Here is a 25,521-nt window from a genome sequence, read left to right on the forward strand (position 1 = left end):
CAAAATCCCGGTTTAAGTCTCTGTATTCCCTATCGTCGCCATCAGTGATAAGGCCGACTATAGCAGAGTCATCGGAGTACTTCTGTAAGTAACAGCTGGATGAGTTGTGCCTGAAGTCAGCAGTGTACAGTGTGAAGAGGAATGGGGCAAGAACTGTACCTTGTGGTGCCCCCGTACTACAGATCACAGTGTCGGACACACAGTCCTGGGCTCTCACATACTGAGGGCAGTTTGTCAGGTAGTCTAGGATCCAGTTGGACAGGTGATGGTCCACACCACCAAGGTTCAGCTTCTCCCTCAGTAGCCCTGGCTGAATGGTGTTGAAAGCACTAGAGAAATCAAAGAACATTATTCTCACAGTGTTCCCGGGTTTCTCCAGGTGAGAGAGAGCTCTATGAAGAAGGTGGATGATGGCATCATCTACCCCAATGCCTGGCCGGTAGGCAAACTGGAGAGGGTCCAGAGCGGAGCTCACTAGGGGGCGTAGGTGTGTCAGGACCAGTCTCTCTAGGACCTTCATCAGGTGTGATGTCAGTGCTACTGGTCGGTAGTCATTGTAGCCCATCGGGTTGGGTTTCTTTGGGACTGGTACCACGCAAGATGTTTTCCACAGTTGAGGTACTACTCCCAGCTTCAGGCTCATATTGTACATGTGCGTTATAATACCACACAGCTGGTCACTGCACATAGGGGCCTAAGGCCGGTTGCAGACGACCATGTTGTGGGTCAGTGTGCATGCCTGTATTTCACTGAGAGCACACTGATCCATTCTTTTTTATGGGCCCGTACACACGACCGTGATTTTCATTCCTGTGTGTAGGCCGACAGTCCAAGCCGTATAAGACAGGACAAGTCCTATTTCTGTCCTATTTTGCGGCCTGTGCTTCCGTGGCTCTTATTCATTTATTGAATGGGGTTGCGGAGGCATGGCCTTTGCACAGGCGGCACATGGAGACATCCCTGTGTCCCCCGTGTGCAGCCCATGCTTTTAAATCAAGACGGGCCTGTTGCAATACAAAGGTATAATAGAATAATAGGAGATATAAGGGTTTTGTTGTAGAAATAGACTGCTTTAAGACACTGGATAACTCAATACAGATGGAGTGGGAGGCAGAGGAGTTCTATAAAACATTTTCATTTCATTTATGTAAAGTGCACGACCCCTTTAAATGTTAATACCCACAATAAGAAATGTAGTCCAGCATTATAGCTTTTGATTTCTATACTTTTCTCTTGTGCAAATGCATTTTTTTTTGGTGTTAGTTATTACTAGAATTGAACCAGTTCCTCCCAGAAAGAAAATGTCAATGAGCAATTTAACCTGGCCACAATGTTAATGCTGTAAAAGAAACAGATGGAGTAACATTCTCAGTTGTCAGGGAGAAGGGATAACTGCACAATTTCAAGCAGTGGATTGGAGCAATCCTTTGGCTTGGATGGCATCCCAAACACAAAATGCAGTCTGACGGGGTCGGTATTACCTAGTCTTGCAAGTAGTCCTTGAATAATTACCTACATGGCATAAATGTTCCTTTCACTAATATTTATGGAATACTGTTTATGAATAGATAAATTCTTTGCTTTGGCTCGGCCTCAATTCACTACCAATCCATTTAGCAGCTATGAAACCACTTTCCTTTGTATTCTACTTTTTTGTTCTGTAAATACATTGAATCAAACAAAGAAAACTTGCCAACCAGTGTTATTGAATTGTTGGGGGAACACCTTGTGAAAATAGACATTTAGCAGGACAGCTTCCTTCTTATTTTACTAATGTGAATTAGACTAGTTTATTTAGTCATCAAGTTTTATTTTTAGCATTTATGTTGATAGAATAAGAACACATGAAGAAGAGATACTAATATTGTGTGTGCAGGCAGCTCGGTGTCTCAGTGGATGGCATTGTTGCCTTGTAGCACTAGGGTTCTGAATCTGACATTTCTTGGGCTACACAACAGCTTTGGCATTGATTCCCTTTTCACGACCGAAAATAACCTGGTTACCCTGTGACACCTTTCCTTATGTTAAAGAATACATTCCCATTGCAACCTGAGGGTGCTGCTGCCATCACAAAAAACAGGCAATAATCGATGTTTTTTTGTTGTGGCACCCTCAGGTTCACAAAGTTGCTCCATTTACTAATATCAGTGATGGAATTGCAAGGTGACTATTACCAATTACAGGCCACAATGGTGACCCCGGGCACATGATGTCACCAGGAGAGTCCAAGATGACTCGAGCAGGTCCAAAACAGGTGAGAGAAGGAGAGTATAATATTTTTTTTTTCAACTCACACGGGCCTCCACCTATTATCCTTTGGAAGGGGAGGAGAAAACACTCGAACCAGTACTAACAATAAGAAAGTGGGTGACAAAAGTAACACTACTACTGGTTTTGAGAATGAAGATGAACTCTTTAACCATTTAGCTCCCGTAGCTCAGTCACAGAACAATATTACTTCTGATACTTATGTGATCTTGATTCAGGATTCTGTATGTTTGTCCTCCTCCATAACATGTAATTTACCGCAAGGCCTTTCTGGACTGTCAGCCTCCTATTTCTGTTAGTCAGAGCATCCTTCCTCCTCTTTTTGATGAGCTGGTTAGGAATAGTCAATATTGTTTGCAAGTAGAGGAGGAAGACATGACTGTTGGTGGTAGAGGTAGTAGTGTTGGGTGATTCCAGCCAATATACAGGCCCAACTGCCAAAAAGCCTGCCCAGGACAGACTTAGGGCCCCTTCACACGGAGTAAACGCGCCGCGCATTGTGGCGCGTTTACGGCGCGTGTACGCCGCGTTTTTTTACGGTGCGCGATTACGCCGCGTTAACGCGGTGTAATCGCGCACCGTAAAAAAACGTGGTGTACATGCGCCGTAAACGCGCCACAATGCGCGGCGCGTTTACTCCGTGTGAAGGGGCCCTTAGGGGAAACTCGCAGGGTGAGGATTTTGAAACTGGCGATGGTAGTTCCAGACACATTTCCACTGGTGTTAGCGACAGCAACTACATACAGTCATCTCCTGTGTAGGGTTGAGCGATCGTGTTTGGAAAAAATCGGATTCCGATTGGCGATTGAGAAAATTTCACGATCGCGATCGGAATTCTGAACACGATCTTTTTAGGTGGGATCGAGATCGGTAGTATTTCCCTCAATGCCTTCACACTGAGTATATAGTGTATACTCAGTGTGAGGGCTCCGCTGCGGTTCCATAGGAATGAATGGAAGCAGCCGGCACACAGCCTTAACCCCCTGCGCGCCGGCTGCCTCCATTCATTCTAATGGGAGACTAAAGTAACATCTCTAGTAGCTACTTACCTCCAGAGATGGCTGCTCCGCTGCTCTTCGCCTCGCTGCCGCTCCAGCTGCAGTCTTCTTCGCCTCGCTGCCCCCTGCCTCCCAGGTTAGGAGAGTGTGGGCGGGTTAGGAGAGTGTGGGCGGGTACAGGGCGGGGAGACGTGACGTCTCCCCTCCCAGTACCCACCCACACTCTACTAACCTGGCAGGGAGGGGGCAGCGAGGTGAAGAAGACTGCAGCTGGAGCGGCAGCGAGGTGAAGAACAGCGGAGCAGCGGAGCAGCCATCTCTGGAGGTAAGTGGACACCAGGGGGGACTAAGTAGACAGAGGATTAAAAAAAATCCTCTGGCTACTTAGTGATTCACTACACAGTGTGGATTCTAACAATTCTTAGATTCCATGCTGTATAGTGAATAGAATTGCTTTTAAAATCCGATCTCCGATTAATAAAAAAATCCCATTGACTTGCATTGGGATTGAAATTGGGGTCGAGATCAGGTTTGAATGAAAAATGATCGGAAATCGGATTTTAAAATCGATCCTGAAAAGTCAAGATCGGCTCAACCCTACTCCTGTGAAGTTATTTTGAGAGGTTCACTCATCTCTGGTAACAATCTCTGCACAGCTAAATATGTTGCATTTAGAAATAAATATATACTCAAACTCCCTTTAAAATGTATACTCTTTGCTGCTCTATATGTGTGAACCTGAATGGTGCATACTGCAAGGCATACTATGAATTCCATTCATATTTGAATTACAAGATTACAAGTGTTTTACACTATATATTTTGTAGGATATTTCCACAGTAAAAATAATCCTTGTAAATATTGATATGATTATTTGTGACTGATGTATTGGGAATCATCCTAGAATATTGTTCATGGGTCATACTTGGATGTTTATTTTCAATGTACTATTAATAACGATCTATAAAGTTACAATGGCCTCAGCTGTAGTACTGTCTAGTGGTGTACTAGATACATTACACTGCTTTCTACCTTTGTAGTACATTTACTATACTGTTACCTTCCAATAAAATATGTACAGTATTCTATTGCTCTCTTCCAGAGTATTCTATCTCCACGATCATATTTAAACTTGTAGCTTAAGCCCACTGAAGTTTACCCTTGGCACCTTCAGTATTATATACCGTATAGCTCATTCCCTATATTTCAGACCACCTCTCATATCTAGCAACATACCTGGGCTGGTCTATTCCTCTCTATTCTCTCCACCTCACTGTGATTCACTATACTAATGCCAGTCTTCTGTCTCTGCAATAAGCTGCTGAGCCCTGGTAAGGGCTGAAAACATGTGTCCCATAGATATCGTATGTCTGAGTACAGTGCAGGCCTAAGCCAGCATATACCATATTCTGTATGTACTTTATAGGACCATAAATAAGATCACAGCATAATAAATGAAATTTAGGCCCCTGGTAGGAGCGTTGATTTTTTAATTGAAATCCAAATAATATAAAAAATTGTTTGTCAAAATGACCTAGCCATTATCTAATTTTATTACTATGTAACAAACAGAAAGAAGAAAACTCCTGTGACTGTAGACATATGTTCTGCTAAGCCTCATCTGTATTCCATTTCACATGAAAATAGAGCAATTATTTTTCTAAGTTGTCCATATGACAAGAAAACATTAGACAATAACTTAGATTGTGTATAACACTCATCTTCCAATATAATTTGCTATGCCTAGCCCACACGGTCGAAGTCTTCACATAAAATTATTTTCCTGTCTACTTGATTAATGTCTATTTATTAGTTTGGCTACATATTTAAAGCATTATTTGCAGATGGATGGATTCCCTTCCAGCGGAAATCGAGAATGGGGATATCTATAAAGCATGACTTCTGAATAATATTTTAATACTTTTATTTAACTAGTTCGGGCTTGTCTCTGTCTGACGTGCAGAACATAAATTACATTTAGTAAGGATGATGCTAGAACTTACAGCTCACATACCAAGGTTTCCAGTATAATCCTCTCAACCCTCTTCTTCTGCTCTCTAAACACGAAAGAAATAGCTTTTTGTGCTACTCATAGCGCTCTCTTCTGGTACATGGTATATTCCGGAGTCCAGGATCTGACTGTCAACTGAACAGTAAGTTCACAACATTTAGGCAGCCACAATTCAATTACTGCTGATCACTGTTTAAGGATGGCTGAACCTGCTTCACTTGGTATCGATTACCAATACAACGGGACCAAGATTGTTTCTATTGAGACTAAGCTTGAGTATGGACCACACCTCTAGCTAATCCCTTCCACACATTGCAGAAAAAAATCTGCAGCGGAAAAGCTGTGTGTTAAAAAATTGCAGCATGTCAAATAAACCTACGAAACGCTTTCTGTATAGGTATAATAGAGACAGAAAGTCTGCAGAGGAAAACTCTCTGGATTTTTCTTGCTTTTTATATTACGATCGCTATTATTTGAATGGCCCGATGCGAGTAACGAGCGGACCGAGTAACTAGTATGCATGCGCATATTATTCATCCCGCGCATGTGCAGTAATGATTTTCCGGACACCGTGATCCTGTGGCACCGGACAGCGTGCGAACTGTTGGTTTGGCGCGTGACGTCTTTTCCTGCTACACATTTCCTATTTTCAACCATTTATAACCTGGAATCGCCCATGTATGTTAAGTATCTTGTCCACTGGGGCAGGGTAAGTTTAATCTACTCAATTATTATACTTTTTACTGTCACTATGTTTTTATATCGTTTTCTGGTTTGGGCACATGCTAATAGAAAACCAGTTTAATAAAACTGTTGCCACCAAGTTTAGGTACAATGCCACATTAGGCTAAATCCCATCATTATGGTTTTTTACTTGTATATCTTTACCTTTTTTAGCTAACTGCGTCAATTCTTAATGGGTACATATATATATATATATATATATATATATATATATATATATATATATTTTCACTAATGAACTCTAATCTATAAATGCAGTTTTTTACCCAATAATGTGTAAACTGTATAGCGTATGAATATTTGTTTTATTTACATTTCACATTGAAATCATTATATATCTTTTACATTGTATTGGTATTGTGTTTATTGTTATTATGGTTATTATTATTATTATTATTATTATTATTATTATTATTGCATAAATAAGTGGTTGGCCTTTGTCAAATATATTTGTAATTATTCATTTTTAAAGATTTGTATTGCACTTAAGAAAAGGCTTCAATGCCCGGAACGCGTCGTGACAAAGTTGTCTTCTGAATTTCTAATTGGGTGAGCGCTGGTTTACTGCCTATCCTCCGTAAGGCTGGTCCTTTTCCTCCACTCATTTTTTTCTGCAGCGTTTTTTTTTTTTGCTGCAGCTCTTTACGTGAAGCCCAATCCTTGAAAACAAAAAAAACATCATGCACAGTTCTTAAAAGCGTTATCAAAAACTGACAATAAATGACTTATCATTGGCCAGGCCACAACACAATGTATTTATCTGTCTGTTTTTGGTTCCCTGTACACTGTTAAACAGTTGATCCATGTGAGGCTCGAGTCGGACTCCCATTGATTTCAAATAACTTATTTTAAGGCTAGTTCATTAATTGTCAACCTAAAGCCCTTTGCAGATGACTGTGTGAAAGATCAGTGTGCTATCAAGGTTTTTCCCGAATAGCACACTGACCCATTAATTTCTATGAGCCCTTGCACATGACTGTGAATTACATGGTCCGGTGTGTAGACCAACAGGATGGGACACAAAATATAGAACAGGTACTATTCCTGTCTAATTTTGCGGCCCTACTCAATGAAGGAATGGCGCTTCGGAAGCATGGTCAGTGCATGGGTGGCACAAAGATGACAAAAAATGCAGCATTTTACAGAACCTGCACAGTGAATGAGATACGGGCTAATCCCATCCACACATTGCAGAAAATACTCCACAGTGGAAAAGCAACATTTTCGCAAAATCGCAGCATGTCACTTATGCTAGTGCAAACACTGGCGGTTTCCATATGATTATAATAAGGGCAGAAAGTCTGCAATGAAAAACTGAAAAAACACATCGAAAAACACAGCATGGAAAAAAAGCCTGATGCATTTCCATGCGTTTTTATGTGGGGCCAGATATATATACTGCAGCAGTTTTTTTTCTTGTTCCTAAAACAATTGCTCTTTGGTTGGCACGATTATATTTATATCTTTGGCAAAATGGCTGGTAACTAGCTAAGATCCGTAATTTTATGGTCATTTAGCAAACAATGCCTTCTGCAACTTCACCTATATTACATTTCACCTATAATTGCAGAAAATCTTTTTTAATGTGCCCAAATAACGAAAAAGGGTTAAACAATAACTTAGATTGTGTGTAACATCCATATTTTAATATAATTTGCTATGCTTAGCCCACATGGTTAATGTTTTCACATACAAAATAATTTTCCGGTTTATTAGTCTACTTGATAAATGTCTATTGGTTCATTAATGTTGATTAATGGCTACATATTTAAAGCATTATTTGCAGAGGGATGAGCTCTCGGTCAGTGGGAATTGAGAATGGGAGTATCTATAAAGCATCATTTCTGAATACTATCTGATTTATGGCAGGTTCACACCTGCGTTCGGTTTTCTGTTCGGGGGTCCACAAAATAGAAAATAATGGGGCCACCTGGTTTCCCTCCATAAAAGGGCAGAAAATGCGGAGAAAAAAGCACTGCTTGCAGTTACTCGTAAATTATATGCCCCACATTTTAATGTCCCCTTTCAAATGCCCCACAGTATTAAGTCCCTTTCCTGCTACCCCAGTTTAAACTGGCAGAAGCTAGAGGGGGACATGAAACTGGAGCAGCTGGAGGGGGACATTAAACAGTGGGGATGGTTGGAGGTGGACAATAAATTAATGGCAGCTGGAGTGGGACATGAAATTGGGGGCAACTAAAGGCAAACAGATCCCTTTCCAGCTACTCCCACGGTTTATTGTCCTCCTCCAGTGACCCCCATTGTTTAATATCCTCCTTCAGTTGTCCTCATTTTAAGGTCCCTCTTACCTCCCCCCCCCCCCAATGTTAAATTGCCACCTTCATCTGTCCCCAGTTTAATTTTTTCATTTCATCTTCCCCTGTTTAATATGCCCCTTCATCTGCCACCAGTTTAATGTCCCCCCATGTCTGCTCCTAGTTTAATGTCCCCCCATGTCTGCCCCCAGTTTAATGTCTCCCCTTCGTCTGCCCTCAGTATAATGCCCCCCCTCCATCTCTGCCTTGAGTATAATGTCCCTCCTCCATCTCTTCCCCCAGTAGAATGTTAGCCTTCCATCTCTGTCCCCAGTATAATGTTTCCCTTCCATCTCTGCCCCCAGTATAATGTTCGCCTTCCATCTCTGCCTCTAGTTTCATGTCCCCCCCTACATCTCTGCCCCAGTATAATGTCCCCCTCCATCTCTGCCCCCAGTATAATGTCCCCCCTCCATCTCTGCACCCAGTGCAATGTCCCCCTCCATCTCTGCCCCCAGTATAATGTTCCCTTACATCTATGCCCCCAGTATAATGTTCCCCTTCCATCTGTGCCCCAAGTTTCATGTCCCCCCTCCATCTCTTCCTCCAGTATAACGTTCCCCTTCTATTTCTGCCCCTAGGTTATTGTTCCTCCTCAATTTGTTGTCAATTTAACATAAAAACACTGATACTCACCTTTCCTCGATCCCTTGCCGTTCTGTCTGCAGTTTCAGTCTCCAGGCGCGAGGTGATGACGTCATTCACATTGCGCCCGGGGCCAAAGCTCAGTGCTGAAGCAGGAGCAGACAGCTCCTGCTTCCTCTAACACTGTATTCAACTCATCTGTGTCTGGAGGACATACATCTCATTGACAGGGACTGTGGGACATGACCCTGAATCTGGGAATATCCCGCAGAATCCGGGACGGTTGGGACGTATGCCGACTTTTCTGTTTCTAGCACTGAAAATGGATCCCTGGAAGATATTTTCTGACTGCCATATTAGATCTCCCCCTGCTTCCTCGGAAGTTAATCAGAGTGAAAGAATTTCCTTCACTCATTTTCTGTCTGGGCAGAAATTTCCTTTTAGTTTTGTGGTCTTGAAAATAACAAAATCTGATCCAAGTCTTTACTTATAATTGCTGAAACTTTTGGGTTTAATTTGAGGCTTGATTGGAATGAAATTACATTCATGAATGACATCTGGTTATTGTATCTAAAATTTGGCTCAAGCAGAACCTGATGATAAAGAACTTGTGAATGAAATGGCAGTATACAATATATCTTCCAGGCCTCCTCATAGATCATATATTACATCTCTTCCTGACAGAAAACTCATCGTGCATATTAACTGTGGCAAGAAATGCTTGTAGTTGCTTTCATATTACCATTGGCTTCCTGGATACTTCCGTTTGCATCTGTTTTTGGTGGGATATTTTACTGTAATGATTCACCAATTACCTAATGTTTGACTTAAATTCCTAAGAAATTGCTTTGTAAACTCTCCCAAACACATGGATACAACCAATTTTTGTTCACTAGACCATTTTTTCTTGTCCTTGAGGTTTAAGTGTTCAAAAACCAAACAGATCACATTTTCCATCTTCTAGCATTCACCTGTTTAATGATTTACAAATTTGATATAAACCTTTCCCACATTGAGTGTCAGTGTAAGGGGCCATTCACACAGAGTAAACGCGAGCCGATTATGGCAAAATACACGTGTAAAAAATGCGCCAAAAATGTGCCAAAAAACACATGTTTTTTGGCGCATTTTTTACATACGTAAAAAATGGCATTGAAGTTAATGGGAGTCTGATTTTTACACGTGTATTTTTTACACGTGTATTTTGCCATAATCAACTCGCGTTTACTCCGTGTGAACGGCCCCTTAAGGGAGCCTGCACACGGAGTAAATGCTTGCTCATTCTAAACGTAAAACTCGTTCAGAGTGAGCGGTGTAAAAAACAGATCCCATTGACTTGAATGGGTGCCGGCATACGCGCCCTACCCATTGAAATCAATGGGAAGCTTTTTTACCTATTGCTTTCAATGTATTATGCATGTATCACATTGAAGGCAATAGGTAAAAAAGCCTCCCATTGAGTTCAATGGGTAGCGCGCGTAAGACCGAACCCATTGAAGTCAATGGGATTCTGTTTTACTGCGTTCACTCTGACATGTGTTTACATGTCAGAATGAGCGGCACGTTACTTCATGTGAACCCAGGTTAACATTTACCATTATCCTTGACCACTGATGTTTGTCTGCTCTACCCCAGCGGTATCTGCTCTTGCACCATCATGCAAAATTACGTGCCATATATGATCGTAACTCTCATTGAAATAAATGGGATCTTTTTTGAGCACGCAAACTTCTGACACACGTATACATGCCAGATTGCACGCCACTTTACTCCGTGTGATCTCCCCCTAACCCTTAGCAACCAAGCACTGTGTATGCACTGGTCTTTATGCAGGAGTTCCATATATGTATGGTACCAGTTTGTTCTCCAGTTATCTCTAAGGCTAGTCTTACATGACCGTAGTTTAAGACCGTAGTTTAAGTCCGCAAATGGTCTGCAATTGAGGGTTTTAAATTGCAGACCATTTGCGGACACATTATACTCAATGCGGCCTCTTACACCACCGGATATTTTATCCGTGGCGTTCCGGGCCGCAACCGAGGTCCGCACTTTTTAGAACATGCCCGTAATGGCCGCAGTTCACGGCAGGTCACGGACATCTGCGGAGTGTAAGTTGATGATCAGCAACTAGTGTTGCTGATCAGCAGCTTGAGGACCATAAAAGCATTACAGTCTTGTAAGACCAACCTTAAGAGGAGCTTTAGAGTTTTAATCCATAAGAAAGTCACGCAAACACAGTTTTTCTCTAATTTTTTTCCAGTTTCCAAGTACATAAAATATAAAATGGTACCATTATGCATTGCAAAGTACCAGCACTTCTATTGCAGGCTATGTAGCATAGCCTGCTATAGAAGCAATGTAATGACAAGCCGGGGAGCCTTCACAAGGCTCCCGGCGGTCATAGTAACGTGACGGCGGCCCCGGAGCTTACTCCGGGTGCCAGTGATCACCAGGAATATGGCGGCGCCCACGCGCCGCTGGGAAAATGGCGCCTCGGTCAGCTTTGCCTACTCTGTAAAGCAGTAGACACCCGTCGGCTATGGCGGCCGCCCGGCTCCCAGGCGGTCGCCATAGCTACACACCCAGCATGCGCTGTACTAGTACGGCGGATGTCGGGAAAGGGCTAGAAATGTGTTCTCTCTATGTTATGTAACTGGAATAAGTTTTATGTACTCTACATCTAAGTAATTAGTAATCTTCTATCGTCTGTATGCTTATACTAACACAGTTGCAGGGTTAATTTAAAGTATAGACACTATGTAATACATTGACAGCCCCACAATTCATCCGAGTGTCATCCATCCTCCATTGTCTTCAGTGGGGTGTACCATTCCACTCCGATGCTACTGAGCAGGATAGGACCTGCTCTATAATTATTGGAACAGAGCACTAGACCACCCATTAAAAAAAGCCTAGGCCTGCACATTTAGTAGTATCCATGAGGCCTAACAAACTAAACTTTCTGTGTCTAAGGAATTAGGCTACTGTATGTTAAAGTTGTTATATGGCCCCAAAAGTGCTTTTTTCATACTGATGCACGAGTGGACATATGACATGTGCATCTAGTTCAGGGGGTAAGAAATAAGCAGTGTTACTTACCTCTCCTGAGCTCCAACATCTGTCTTCCACCCTCTTCTGGTCTTAGAGATGTCATGAATGATGTCAGAGCGCTGGGGCCTGTGACGGTTAATCTGCAGTCACATTCGCATCATGGCGCAGAATGACAGCAATGTAACCCACATGATGTCACACTAGCATCATTTTACATTAAAATGCCAATGTGATCACTAAGGCCCAATCACAGGCATCAGTGGTCTATGACATCATTCATAATGTCTCCAAGACCAGAAGAGAGTGGAAGACTGGTGATGGAGCCCAGGAGAGGTGAGTAACACTGTTTATTATGTTTCCTCACCTCCAATGGGCCTCTTCTCATTATATTATTGGGTCTGAAGAGATCAGTTGGGGTTCAACACCTGAACATTGCACTTGTTAACTGATCCAGTTGCCTTTGGGTTCTGAAAGCTACTGTTGCAGACAGGGCTGGAAGTAGTTTTGCTCCTGATGGCAACAATAATACAATACACATTGCTTTTTTGCTGCAAGAATTAAGAAAACCTCAGTGGTGAGCAATGTCAGGATCTTTCATAAAACATATTTGGCAAAGTTTATTGGCTTCCACTATTAATCTATAGGAGCTTGTCACTAAAAGGAAGCCTTGATGCAGATGTGCACAGAACCTTAAAATGCTTGAAGGGGTTTCCACCACATCAATTATCCACTATCCATAAGATAGGGGATACATTACAGTTCTGATGGGATCTAACTGCTGGGGGTGTTTTACTCCATAGTCTGAATGGAGTGGGAGTTGTCCTGTTCCATTAATTTCAATAGGACAGCAAGACATACCCGAGCTCTAGTGGTCCTATTGCAATGAAACGAATAAAGGTCCACCTTTCTGACCACTGCTCCATTCAGACTGGTGAGCAAAACATCCAGTTCTCATGGTTGGTTGGGATCCTAGCAGACAAATTCCAACTGATCTGAGACACATTGTGGAAAAGCTGCTTTTTTTTTATTACAGATTTTGCTGTTTTTTTATTTTTTTTTTCAGCCAAAGCCAGGAGAGGATTTAACAGGAGCATGCAGTGTACCACCTCAGCAAAATCCGGAACTCAAAACACTGCATTTCAGCAACGTGGCCTCAAACTCAAGCACTTTTCAGTCTTATATTCAGTATACTCTTGTTGTGATAGGTTTATAGCATCTGTAGGAAGTCATAATGTAAAGATTATCCTGGAGAGGATTATCACAATCAAATAACATGTCACAGGAAACTCACAAGAAAATAGGTTTCATTCATCATCATTTATTTTACTGTCTTATCAGTAACTCAGTCTTCTTGTGATGTTCTGGTGACTCACATTAGCTATGCTGGCAGGAAAATAAAAAAAAATAGTAAAACCCTTTTCTCTGAATAATAGTTCCACGAATGTTCATTTCCTCAATTTCAGCATCTTTTAAAGCTAAATTATCTTTAGATGAGGCACTTTGCTGAAAAAAATTGGCATTAATTGCTTCTTCATGTGTACCACTTGCCTAAGGTGTCAGTTTGCTTATCTGTTCCCATAATTCAAGAAAATCTAGTATTTCAGTAATTATCATTAGCAATTTGTGTTTTGCTCAGACGACACTTTGTCCTTCTATTGTAAGATCAAAAATTTTCTTTGTTTTTTTTTTTTGTGACGTAGAAATGAAGTGCCAGGTGGCCATAAAATTATATGACTTATAATCTTGTGCTCTATCTTGAAGACTTGTTTATTAGTGTTACTACCTTTGCTACTGATGTGTTCTTTTATGATCTCTTTTTTCTGTGATAGGTTTTCCAAGTATTTCCATACATCCTTTTTTCTTGTTAACCTGCAACGCTATGTCTTTCATCTTTAGTGACTTTAGTTGTAAAGGTCTTCCCATCTGCCATCTGTGAAGTCTTCGACATTCCTAAGGTGTATTTTCTATCCCAAGATCAATGTTCTTTTAATTTTAAGAGAATGTTGTAGGACATTTTGTATTGTTTTAATTCCCGACTATTTTATATGAAATTCCTTCAATAAGGAGCCACCAACCTTAAGTAGATATCAAAGATTTACTCCTTGCTGAAACTCATTTTCTTCAATATATGTGTAGATGGTACCGTATAGAGCTCTGAAAGAATAGTATGCCACATATACATTTTAGAAGCATCTGCGTGCAATATTTAGGGCAGATATTACGACAGTAAGGCAGATATTCAAGATTTCATCACGTTAACCTAAAATGGTGTTGCTGAAATGATTTGGTATTTGCTGCTTTGAGGTATAGATTTCTCTGATCTTCATCCTGTACACTCACAAAAAACTATGTATTTTGCTGCAGACAAAACCCAAAAATCAAGGTCCATAAAATCAGTGTTCGACCAGAGTCAGGATAGCAGACTAGGGACAGAATAAGGACCATAAGGATCCATTCACATGAAGGAAAATGGTGAGGAATTTGGTGTGGAATTTCAGCGCTGATAAAAAAAAAAAGCCTCCCCCTAGCTTACCCCTGCTTATACTCCCCTTATTTATACTCCCCTTCGTTTATTTGCTCCCTCCTCCCCACGATCCCCCAACTCACCACTCCTATCCCTCCTGCTTCCTGACACATGATCCCCTCTGCCAACACAATCCCACCCTTTGCTTCGCCTTCTTCTTTTCTCGCCCTATGCGCTTTCCCCCCCTCTCTCTTCTCACCCCTCCCCTCCCTCCCACACTCTCTTCCCCTCTCCCCCCCTCCCCACCCCCTTACCCCGCCCATATGATACCTGCAACTCTTGGGCTTTGGATCACTTGATTGATTCACCATCTTTGCACCCTCCGTTTTCTCTTCTCCCTGATTGACGGAACCATAAATATATAGTCAGTCGGAAATGTAAAACGACTGACATTGGAGAACATCCTTTAGTTTGTGTCTACTGGTCCTATTCTCTACACGCTGATTCTTATGTTTTGTTTGTTTGCCTTGTTTATGACTTCGGTTTGTTTATGACTAATGTCCTCGGATTTACTCACATGCTGGATAACTTGGATGACATGACCATCTGAGTTTAAAGCACTACCACATGTTACTGCTATATTGCCCTATGTTATTGTACTTCTTTTTCAGTATTTTTACTGTGGGCCTTGTTTCTTTCGGCCTCACTATGCATATTTTCAAGTTACATTTGCTGTAAAATTGAAAAAATCCTAATAAAACAAGTTGAATTAAAAATAAAAAAAAAAAGCCTCCCATTGACTTCAATGGGTTCTTTTTTCTGCCATTTTCATGTTTATATAAATTAAGATCATGCAGTTGGGCATGCAGTTATGTTATTTGCACAGCTCTGGTAGCGCAATAAGAGGTTTTATTGAATCTATGGAGAGCTAGTAAATGGGTTAGGATTATTTGACCATTATCATTAAGATGAAAATATACATCTAGAGAGGAAGCATAAGCCTTAATATATTGGGGATGTTGTAAGATCTAGTTATTAACACACAGAGTCAGGTCATCTGGTGGTCAGCAGAAGACTGCACATGAGAGAAAATCGCTCTGCTCACCAGAAAAAAACAATTCTGGTAAAAATTCTGTGAAGATTAAACAAAAAGGTAAAATCCTTCTCACCCGGATGAGGATGATGCCACACATGCAGGGGTGAACCTGCCTTTGTTGCCGCCCGAGGCAGATGACAGAAAGTCGCCACCCCCCACCCGGGAGAAGGGGGTGGGGCAGAGCAAAGGGGGGCATGGCAGAGCAAAGGGGGTGTGGTGGAGCGAAGGGGGTGTGGCGGAGCGGTGTTAGCAGGCAGAGAGCAGGTCCTGCTCTCTGCCTGAGCATGAGGGGAGGCCACTGGAGCAGCGCTGCTCCAGCGGCCTCCCCAATCCACACTAAGCCAGTACAGGACAGCTTGTCCTGGACTGGCTTAGGTAAGCAAAAATGCCGCCCTCCCCGGGGCCCTGGCATAGCGCCGCCTGAAGCGGTCGCTTCAGGTCGCCTCATGGGAGGTGCGGCGCTGCACATATGTGGGAGTGAGTTCCGATAAGGTTCAAGGTGCAGTACAATCAATTGTAGGCCATAACATTTTATTAAAATCCTCAACTACCAACAGGAGACCTTTTGTTAACTAATAGAGATGAGCGAGTAGTGTTCGATCGAGCAGGTGTTCGATTGAATACTACGGTATTCGAAATACTCGTACTCAATCGAACACTACTAGCTGTTCGAAGTTTAAGGTTCGATGCAGAACCAGCGTTGATTGGCAGAATGCTATACATTCTGCCAATCAACGCTGGTTCTTCTCTTACCTTTAGAAGTCTTCTCCGTGCAGCATCCCCGCAGCGTCTTCTGGCTGGAATTCACTCTGCCTAGGCATCCGGCTTAGGCAGAGCTGACTGCGCATGCGCGGGCATGCCCGCGCATGCGCAGTCAGCTCTGCTCAGGCGTCGGGCCGGGCAGAGCCGACCGCGCATGCGCACTTGGCTCACCCTAGGCCCCGATGCCTAGGCAGAGTGAATTCCAGCCGGAAGACGCCGCGGGGGTGCTGCCCCGGGAGAAGACTTCAAGGAGAATCCAGCCCGACCGGCACTCGTGGACTTGGTAAGTATAATTTTATCGAATTTTGCGTACCCCTGAAATGAGCATTTCCCCCCACAGACTATAATGGGGTTTGAAATCCGTTCGAACAGTCGAACAGTGTGCGGCTGTTCGAATCGGATTTCGAACCTCGGACATTTTAGTGTTCGCTCATCTCTATTAACTAACAGATTTTAAGCAGAACCAGTATAAGGAATCATAATTGACAACTACTAGGCACATAGAGCATAACCAATGTATATGGGACAATGTTAATGTAGCATAGCAAGATAGCATAGCATCCATCCTCATCTACAGTTTCCTGATCAACACCAAATGCTATGGTATCTCTCACCACTGTGGCCAGTCCACACCTCTTTCTAATAGCGTGAGAAATGGGATAGTGCTTATGATGAATGGACTCCGATTCAAATGAGTCTCCTGGAGACAAAGCATGTCCAAGTTAGATGTCCTCGCTTCCTTCCACAGTGTTGTCTGTGTATAATGAAAATTAACTTTAGTACTTTAAACAGAGGTATGAGAAGTCAGACTGCTGGCAGATGAGTGTATAAGGACAAGGGTATTGGGAATATGAGGAGCTGTACTCGCTGAGACCTGTTCCAGTATTGCTGGTAATGCAGGTTGCACAAAAGAGGCATGATGCGCCATCATGAAACATTTCAGTCATGGCAGCAGAAATTTTGGGAGTTTTAGTGGACTCTTCTTCTTCCTACTGCAAACCATTAAAGTCAAGATGATGCCTGAAGATTTTGTGCCAGTAAAGCACCAGGTAAAAGTTTGCTTAGTGGGTGTGTGCTGCTGAAATTGCTGGTGAACAGAGGAGCTCAAAGACTACATGTCTTCCTCCATGCACTGCAGATCATGCCCCCCGGCATATTGCTTTATCTATCTTGCTTCATTTGTCACATACTGCTCACTATGCCCCTTCAGTGTTTACAATTCATTGACTAGGTTTCAGTCCACCTTTCTAGTTACGCTGATGATGAGTCTCATGATTCCCTGTCATTTATACTCTCTTTATATTCTCTTTCTACAAAGTGCTTTCAGTTACTGAGCCCCAATAAGAACTAGTACAATTCCGTGATCAGTGCCATTGTTATCTCTATATGTAAATCCAGAGGTAACTGCTGTCTATAATAAGCATAGTAGCGTAAGTACCACAGGGTCCACAACCTTAGAAAGCCTGGTGGGCCCCTGCTGCTGTTTTTTTAATAGGCATTCCCTACAAGAGTACTGCCTTTTACCAATTGTCGTTCCTGCTCGCGGTCACCTCCACTTACCCATATGCCCTACATTTTACTCCAATGATGGGATATGGAGGGCAGGACAGAAGGGGAAGCAGAGGTGGCAGGAGTGGGGATCAATAAGTAATGGTCCTTGCCATGGTCCTTGCCATGGTCCCATGGCAAGGTAATTTTTTGGTGCAAACCCCAACAATTACTGATATTATCATACTCTAGGGTCTCTTTAGCTCTCCTCTAGTTTAAAATCTATTGGAGAATGACAATCTATCTTATATGGGTTGTGATCTATGTGGACAACCCCAATAAGAGTTCTTCTGTTGCTTAGAGGCAACTTCTTATATCTTTGTGATGAGAGTAATGTGAAAAATTATTTTTTTTCTGGACACAATCATGTCCTTTATTCCTGGTTAAGGTGTATGAATGACTTATGTTTGGATACCCTCAGCTATTGCCGAAGCATATTAGGAAGGTGTATTCAAAGTGTGGATTGATTGTCATCCACTAAAATATATGCTTTTATTTTCTTATGTGAATATCAGATCCCTGACGCGTATTGGATTTTATCATTTTTGTAATTTTGAATAAAAGATAATAAAAAAAGGACTAGCTAGGAATCTAAACTGAGTAGTAAGGCATTTTTTGTTTTGGAGGACATGTTCTGTTACAGGAGCCAAAAATAAGGTAGCAACCACAAAAGGTAGATAACGCAGACTATAGATGCCTTACAAAGATTTAAGCTTAGGAATAGGAGACTTTTTTATATTGATTATTTTTAGGTCAAGAAACTCCTGAAGACACAGCAAACAGTCAAAGCTTCTGACAATTGCTTTGAGACATTTTCTAAGCTACACAGTCCAGTAATATTAATGTGACCACCGCTTACTTTTGACGTCAACATTAAATAACCAATCGCAGAAGGCCCGTGTCATCAGCTATCTGGGTGCACTCATCATTGTGGAAGGCACGATGGATCAGCACAAGTATGCATCTATCCTTGCGGACCATGTTCACCCCTACATGCGAATTGTTTTTCCTCAGGAAGATGGCATCTACCAGCAGGACAATGCGATGTGTCTTAAAGCTCACAGTGTACTGTGAGGTTTGAGGAGCACCAGGATGAGTTTACCGTACTCCCTTGGCAAGCAAATTCCCTAGACTTGAACCCAATCAAGAATCTGTGGGACCACCTCGATGGGGTTGTTCGTGCCATGGATGCTCTACCGCGTAATCTACCGCAGCTGGCCACAGCACTGGAGACGGCATGGCTCGACATCCCAGTGAACATCATCACAACATCTCCTCTCCTCCTGCACGTCTCGCAGCGGTCCGCTCTGCCAAAGGTGGTTATTTTGGATTTTGACAGGTGGTCACATTAATGTGACTGGACTGTGTATTAAGCAGTTAAAAAACTAAAGCTGCCTTAAAAGTATTGCAGTTTTATAGGGCATTAGCTTACTTATGTATATCCTCCTTAAAACCACAATACCTAAACCTCTCATTGTTAAAGTGAACCAATCTGATGCCGCTGCACTGGAGGTCTGGGTATTGTGAGTGTGATGACGAAGCTAACATGCAGCCACATTACAAATGTCTGAAACTGGCCTGACACTGGCTTATGTCTACAGCCTGCTTAAGTTATTTTCTTTTGTTTTAAGGTGTAAAGGAACTTGACCAAACCGTAACCGTTCTACTCACAACTAAGATGTTTGTTGGAGGATTCTTTGGATGTCTTCTAGATAACACTATCCCAGGTAAACTATGCACATATATGAATTCACTGTTTCCTGTTGCAACACTTTTTCTCTTATGTTAGGGCACACATGTAAACCATATGTACATCTGAGATCAAACTTTAAAAGAATATAATTTTTAGGAGCTGTTGCACATGTATCTCACTTATCATACACAGATGTAAACCTAAGCACACCTCAGACATCTGTGAACTATGCGGCTAAGAATGAAAAGTCAGAGTCCATTTTTTATAACTCACACTTTATGAACCTCAAATGATGTCTTTCTCTTCCGTGCCTACCCCTCATCCGAGTTCTGTGTGTGGGTTCTGATCTAAACAAATATAGTAATATTACATGTGTACGTATGGAAAGAGTTCTGTTAAAAAATAAATGCTTGTTAGAGTCCAGTCCAGCTGAACCAGCACAGTCCTATGGTAGAACATAGTATATAGGATGATAGGAGGGCAATATAGAAGTGGTGGAATAGATTATTTGACTGCCTTTCTTCATGAAATTCTCATAAACATTTCCTCTCTGTTTAATTCAGGCAACTGTTCCATTATTTCTATTCTACATCCATTGTAAGAGTGTTGAATTAAAATCCAATGCCCACTGAGCCTTAGTCTCACAGAGCAGCACTTCTACATGTGCTCATATAGTTTATTCCTGCTATTGCTCTTGCCATGATGTTCTGATCATTATATATTATTTCCAACTTTCATCCATAAGCACAGATCCTCAATAACCATAAAACATTACATTTAATTAATCCATTAAGACTTTTATCAGTTCTAAAAAAATATAGTAATGGAACATTCTTAGCAGTTCCAGTTGGTGGTGGAAAGCATATGTCTTGGGGTCATGTAAACTTCAAAGGCAGAGGGAGTAAAAGTTGAAGGAGAATTAGCCCTAGTAAGGCCCTGACACTCCAGAAAAAGACTCCCGCCCTTACAAGGGCAGTCCCGCTGCTGGCCCTAAATTGCCCTAAACATGAAGAACAATTCATTGGTTTCCCATTTCCTGGTTATTTACATCATTCATATTTATGGACACACCTTGCTGATCTACTTCTTTCAACCATTTTACTTTCTATTGCTGTCTTTTCTGGCAAATGTTCAGTTTTCTCATTCACTCTGTCATCAGTGTCCAAACAACGCTACATCTGTAGACCTATTAGGTTTACATTAGCATTAATAGGACATGACCCATAGCAGATGGGGAAATTATGTAGTATTATGAAACATGAGAAATGCTGTAGGTGGCACGTAGCAAGGTATACCATGTATATGTAATGCTTTCTCTAATGTAGAAGTACAGAAAGTCCAATTAGGATCAAGAGTATGCTTCACTCTTCTTTGGAGATAAGGAAATAGAGGAAGAAAGGCAGAAGAAACCAAGATTTACGTTATCCCACCTTCTTTACATTGCCATAGTGAGATACTTTTGGCTCAGTGGATTTTTGAGATTAGAAATAGAATTTGCTTCAGTATTGGCGAGAGCCACTCTTGTCCTTGGGCTGAATCTAGTACTGTTTATACACTGAATTGCAATACCAGGCGCAGATTATGGCCTGTTACTAAAAAAAGACTCTAACCTTTCCTAATAGCAATGAAAGCATACGGACCCCATAGACTATAATGGGGTCTGTGTGTTTTCCGCGCGGTGTCCGAACAGGCATGTGGAGATTAAAGTACTTCAAGAACTAATGATTTGCGCGGAAAACACACAGACCCCATTATAGTCTATGGGGTCTGTGTGCTTTCATTGTTGACTGCTTTTTAATGTGTTTGGTATTCTATTTGGGGGGTCCCCAAGCGGACTCCTTGAATGGAGTAGCGAACGCAGATATGAACCAGGCCTAAGGTTCCAATAATATTTTGGTGCATACATATGTCTGTTGTAGACTGAAAAACATTGATCTGAATGTATTGTGTATAAAATCAATGTGTTGTTTTATGAATGTGCTTACTAATAGGTAAAAACTTCCTTTAGAATACTAACATACATGGTTTTCATCGCTGAATGACCAACATTACTGTGCAATGAGTATACAATCTCCTTACTTAAGCATTTGATCTCAGGATGTTGCTCTCCAACCGTCTTGCATGTTTTGGCTAGTAACCAGCGTAGTGCAATAAATCATTTGTTCAGCAGAGAAATCTAGATCTTGTTTTCTTATTTCCGCTTAGGTTCAGATGAAGAAAGGGGAACTTATGCTTGGCATAAACAAATGCATGGAGGGAAAACTAATGGCAGTGCAGGACAATCTTGTTATGATCTGCCTTTTGTCACAAAATACCTAAGAAGGCTTACATGGACTCAATACATTCCATTCTTGCCAACATTTCAGAAGGATAGGAATTAGCTACCCTCCTCCAACTCTCTGTGTTTCATAAGCTCTGTCCAGAGGCTGCATGTTCAACATTTCCCTTTCACCAATAAAAAGAACGACATCTTTGCTGCACCTGCATTAGCATCTTTTTTTTCCCCTTCTACAGTCTTGATACAGGGGGTGTATAACATTTATTTTCATATAGATAACACCAATTGTTTTCCTATTTAATATCTTGTACCAAAATTATGTTATCTAACTGCAATCTATTGATCCACTACAAGCAGGATACATGTAAATAAAACTGTACTTATGTTATACTGTATAAGAAAAATGTATCTATGTACCGTATTAGCCAGTGGATATGAAATGTAAAGATTGAGAGTCCTCAGTAGTTGATATGTCTTTTAATGGCTAACAAAAAATTATGACAGATTGCAAGCTTTCGAGACTACTCAGGTCTCTTCATCAGGCATGGTATAACACAACATCTGAAGGCAAGCACATTTATACAGGAATACAGTGTTTGATGCAAAATTGATGTACAAGCAAATAAACAGATAAGTCTAAAAAAATATGGCAGTTCACAGGAAGGCTCTCTGAGATTTATGATTCCTTTGATTATTGACAATGGTGTCTAGTTGTTGTAAAAGGAACAAAACAGAAGGACCTGAAAGGTCAGGTATGTTCAACACTAAAGTAAAGAATTACAATAAACACCATAATTTTACCAAAAGTACAAAATCATTTTATTAGAGACTCATTGATCGACATGTCTTGTGGTGTGTTTTTAATCTATGTATTCTCTAATAAAATAAAATTTGTATTTTTGGTAAAATTATGGTGTTTATTGTAATTCTTTACCATAAGTGTTGAACTTACCTGACCTTTTCGGGTCCTTCTGTTTTGTTTCTATATTTGACGGTAAGAACATGTTACATACAAGGGCCTACATTATACATAGTGGGGCGCACATGCTATCATTTATATAAAGTTTTTTGCCCTGTCCTCACATTGTTGTGCTATGTTTTTTCTTGTTGTAAAAGGATATAAAACCATGTGACTGGTTTAACCCCCTTTGCAGTGTGTCAAAGGTCGTCATTAGTTTATATTCACACACATGCCGATCTTTTTTGCTTTTGAAATTTCCCCTTAAAACCAGGATCTTCATGTCATTGATCATATTATGATTTTGATTGCAGAAGTGTTTTGGCACAGGAAGGTCCATTCTCTGCTCTGTAATCGTGTAACGGTGTGAGTTCATCCTCATCCTAAGGGCCCCTTCACACGGCGTATACGCTCACTGCTTTGGAGCGTGTAAACGTTCCGTAGCAGCGGCGTCTAAAGCAGTTCCCATTGTTTTCTATGGGAGCCGGCAGATGCGCGCTCCCCATAGAAATGAATGGAAAAAGCAGCCCATTCATTTCTATGGCGAGCGCGCGTCTGCCGGCTCCCATAGAAAACAATGCGATCTGCTTTTAGACGCCGCTGCTACGGAACGTTTACACGCTCCAAAGCAGTGAGCGTATACGCCGTGTGAAGGGGCCCTAAGTGTTTGTCCTGTCTCTCCTACATAAAGACCCCCAGTAGGACACATGGTACATATTATTAAATACACCACATTAGGTGTGCTGCAGGTGAAGGTACCTGGGGTCTTGTAGTCCTGATTGGAGTTGGGAATCTTTATTTTATCTGTAGTTAGTATGTGTGGGCAGGTTTTTCTGTCCGCACGGGAATATTCCTGTGTTAGTTGAAGGTGACAGTGAGCTGCTAATCACCAAATTCCTGAGATTTGACGGCTGTCTATAGCACAAGAGAGGGTGGTCTGGAAATATGGATTTTAGACAGTCATCTTTTTGCAATAGTGGATGTAGTTTGCTGTGATTCCTCTCAGCATCTCCAGATGTGGGTTGTATGTGACGACCAGGGGCACCCGATTGTTTTCCTGTTTGGTATTGTATTTTAAAGGGGTATTCCCACGTCGCATACTCACCAGTCTTCGTTGCTGAAAATTCTTCTGTCTTCTGGCTTTGTTGCGTCATTGGTGGGCGGGGTTACATATGCAAAACCAGCTGCGAGATGTCGCTGGCCCTGCGTGCACGCTCATAGGTAGTGAGACCAGTGTAGCCTTCACAGTGCGACTACAGACCCGGCATCCGCTGTAATAGTTACAGCGGATGCCGGGGAGTGTAGACGCCGGCATAGATGCCTGCAACATCGCTATGTGCCTGCCCTGCATGAAGCCAGCAGAGGCAGGAGCTCCTGTTATTCCACTCCTCCGCCTCCCCCTCCCCTCTGCAATAGCAGCATCGCTTCTGCCGCTGATGGCTTCATGCAGGGCAGGCACATAGCAATGTTGCAGGCATCTGTGCTGGCGTCTACACTCCCCGGCATCCGCTGTAATAGAGAGGTGGATGCCGGGGAGTGTAGACGCCGGCACAGTCTGTATTGGCGGTCCCTTCCTCCCAAAGGGTAAACTACCCCCCCCCCTTCCAGGCTCGCTCCCGTGTACTTAGCCCCTCCTCCCTCCCCCCTCAGAGCAGCAGATACATCACTTGACTTCTAACCAGATAAGTCAAGGGATGTGTAAAAAAAATGAATAAAGTAAGATAGTGGACAAAAAAAAAAGCAGTTTTGCTGAAGCAATGTATTTAGGAAAAGTCTTACATTCACATTATCAAGCAGTATAGATAGGATCCTTGTGATGGGACAATCCCTTTAATAAGTCCGATCTTGGTATTCTGGTGGCAATGGCTATTTGGTGTTCAAGTTTATTCAACACATATCCAATAATTTCTCACAAAAACAGCAGCATCACAAGTAGTTAGTGTTGTACATAGTGGTAGAGTGACATGTCCAAATGGATATTTTGGTCCTAAACTGGACGTTTCTAAACAGGACATCGTGTCTGTATGAAATGATCTAGTCACTGGCAGCAGTGTCCGTCATTTGTCAACTACATGTACAGTTCACTCCTGGCTAGTCCCATAAATACACTTCCTCCATTATGAATTCGCATGCATTTGCCAGTTTTATTTATGGTCTGTATTCATCACATATAGACAAATACAGTTTTGACTCTGACAAAGCATTTTTTTCATATAAAAGTCTGGACGATGTCTGAGTAGACCTATGATTATTGGCCATTTTCTGGAGATCCTTTATTGTACTGGTGGCTGAACCTGGCTGTCAAGACCAGGATCACATTCTCCTCACTACCAGGTAGGTGCACTGCTATCTTCTTTCCTTAGAAATATGGTGGATTTTTAAATGGTGAGTGTCGGAAAAAACAAACAAATATTTTTCTTTTAGTTTCTTTCATTTTTCCATATAAACGATGTATAAATGTTATACTACAGTTTCTTACATTTGCAATGATAAAAATACATGTTTTAGATCTTTTTACTACTTTCAGACAATCCAATATTTTTTGGGGGAATTTTTTATTTATTTATTTATTTTTTTATTTTATTTTTTTTTATTTTTTTTTTTACAGTAAACTTTATTGAATGTTTTATATTAGACCCTGGCTAGCCAGAAGCTGTGGTCACTATTAAGTGTAGTATCTATGAGGTGCTTTGTGTTTAAGGCATAGAACTGAAAAATATGCATTGTTGATAGACCTTCATGACTCGATC

At 41.6% G+C, this 25,521-nt stretch overlaps 1 protein-coding gene across 1 annotated transcript in view; it reads left to right on the forward strand.

Moving 5' to 3' along the window:
- The window catches only part of LOC142204564 (solute carrier family 23 member 1-like), a 143,270-nt gene extending 121,354 nt beyond the window's left edge, over positions 1-21,916 (forward strand). The window contains exons 11-12 of the mRNA XM_075275881.1: positions 19,474-19,569; positions 21,741-21,916. Of these exons, the coding sequence (XP_075131982.1) occupies positions 19,474-19,569; positions 21,741-21,916 (272 nt within the window). The remainder of the gene's footprint in view (positions 1-19,473; positions 19,570-21,740) is intronic.
- Positions 21,917-25,521: the final 3,605 nt, after the last annotated feature.

This window comes from Leptodactylus fuscus, chromosome 5, assembly GCF_031893055.1.
Source record: "Leptodactylus fuscus isolate aLepFus1 chromosome 5, aLepFus1.hap2, whole genome shotgun sequence".
Classification (NCBI taxonomy): Eukaryota; Metazoa; Chordata; class Amphibia; order Anura; family Leptodactylidae; genus Leptodactylus; species Leptodactylus fuscus.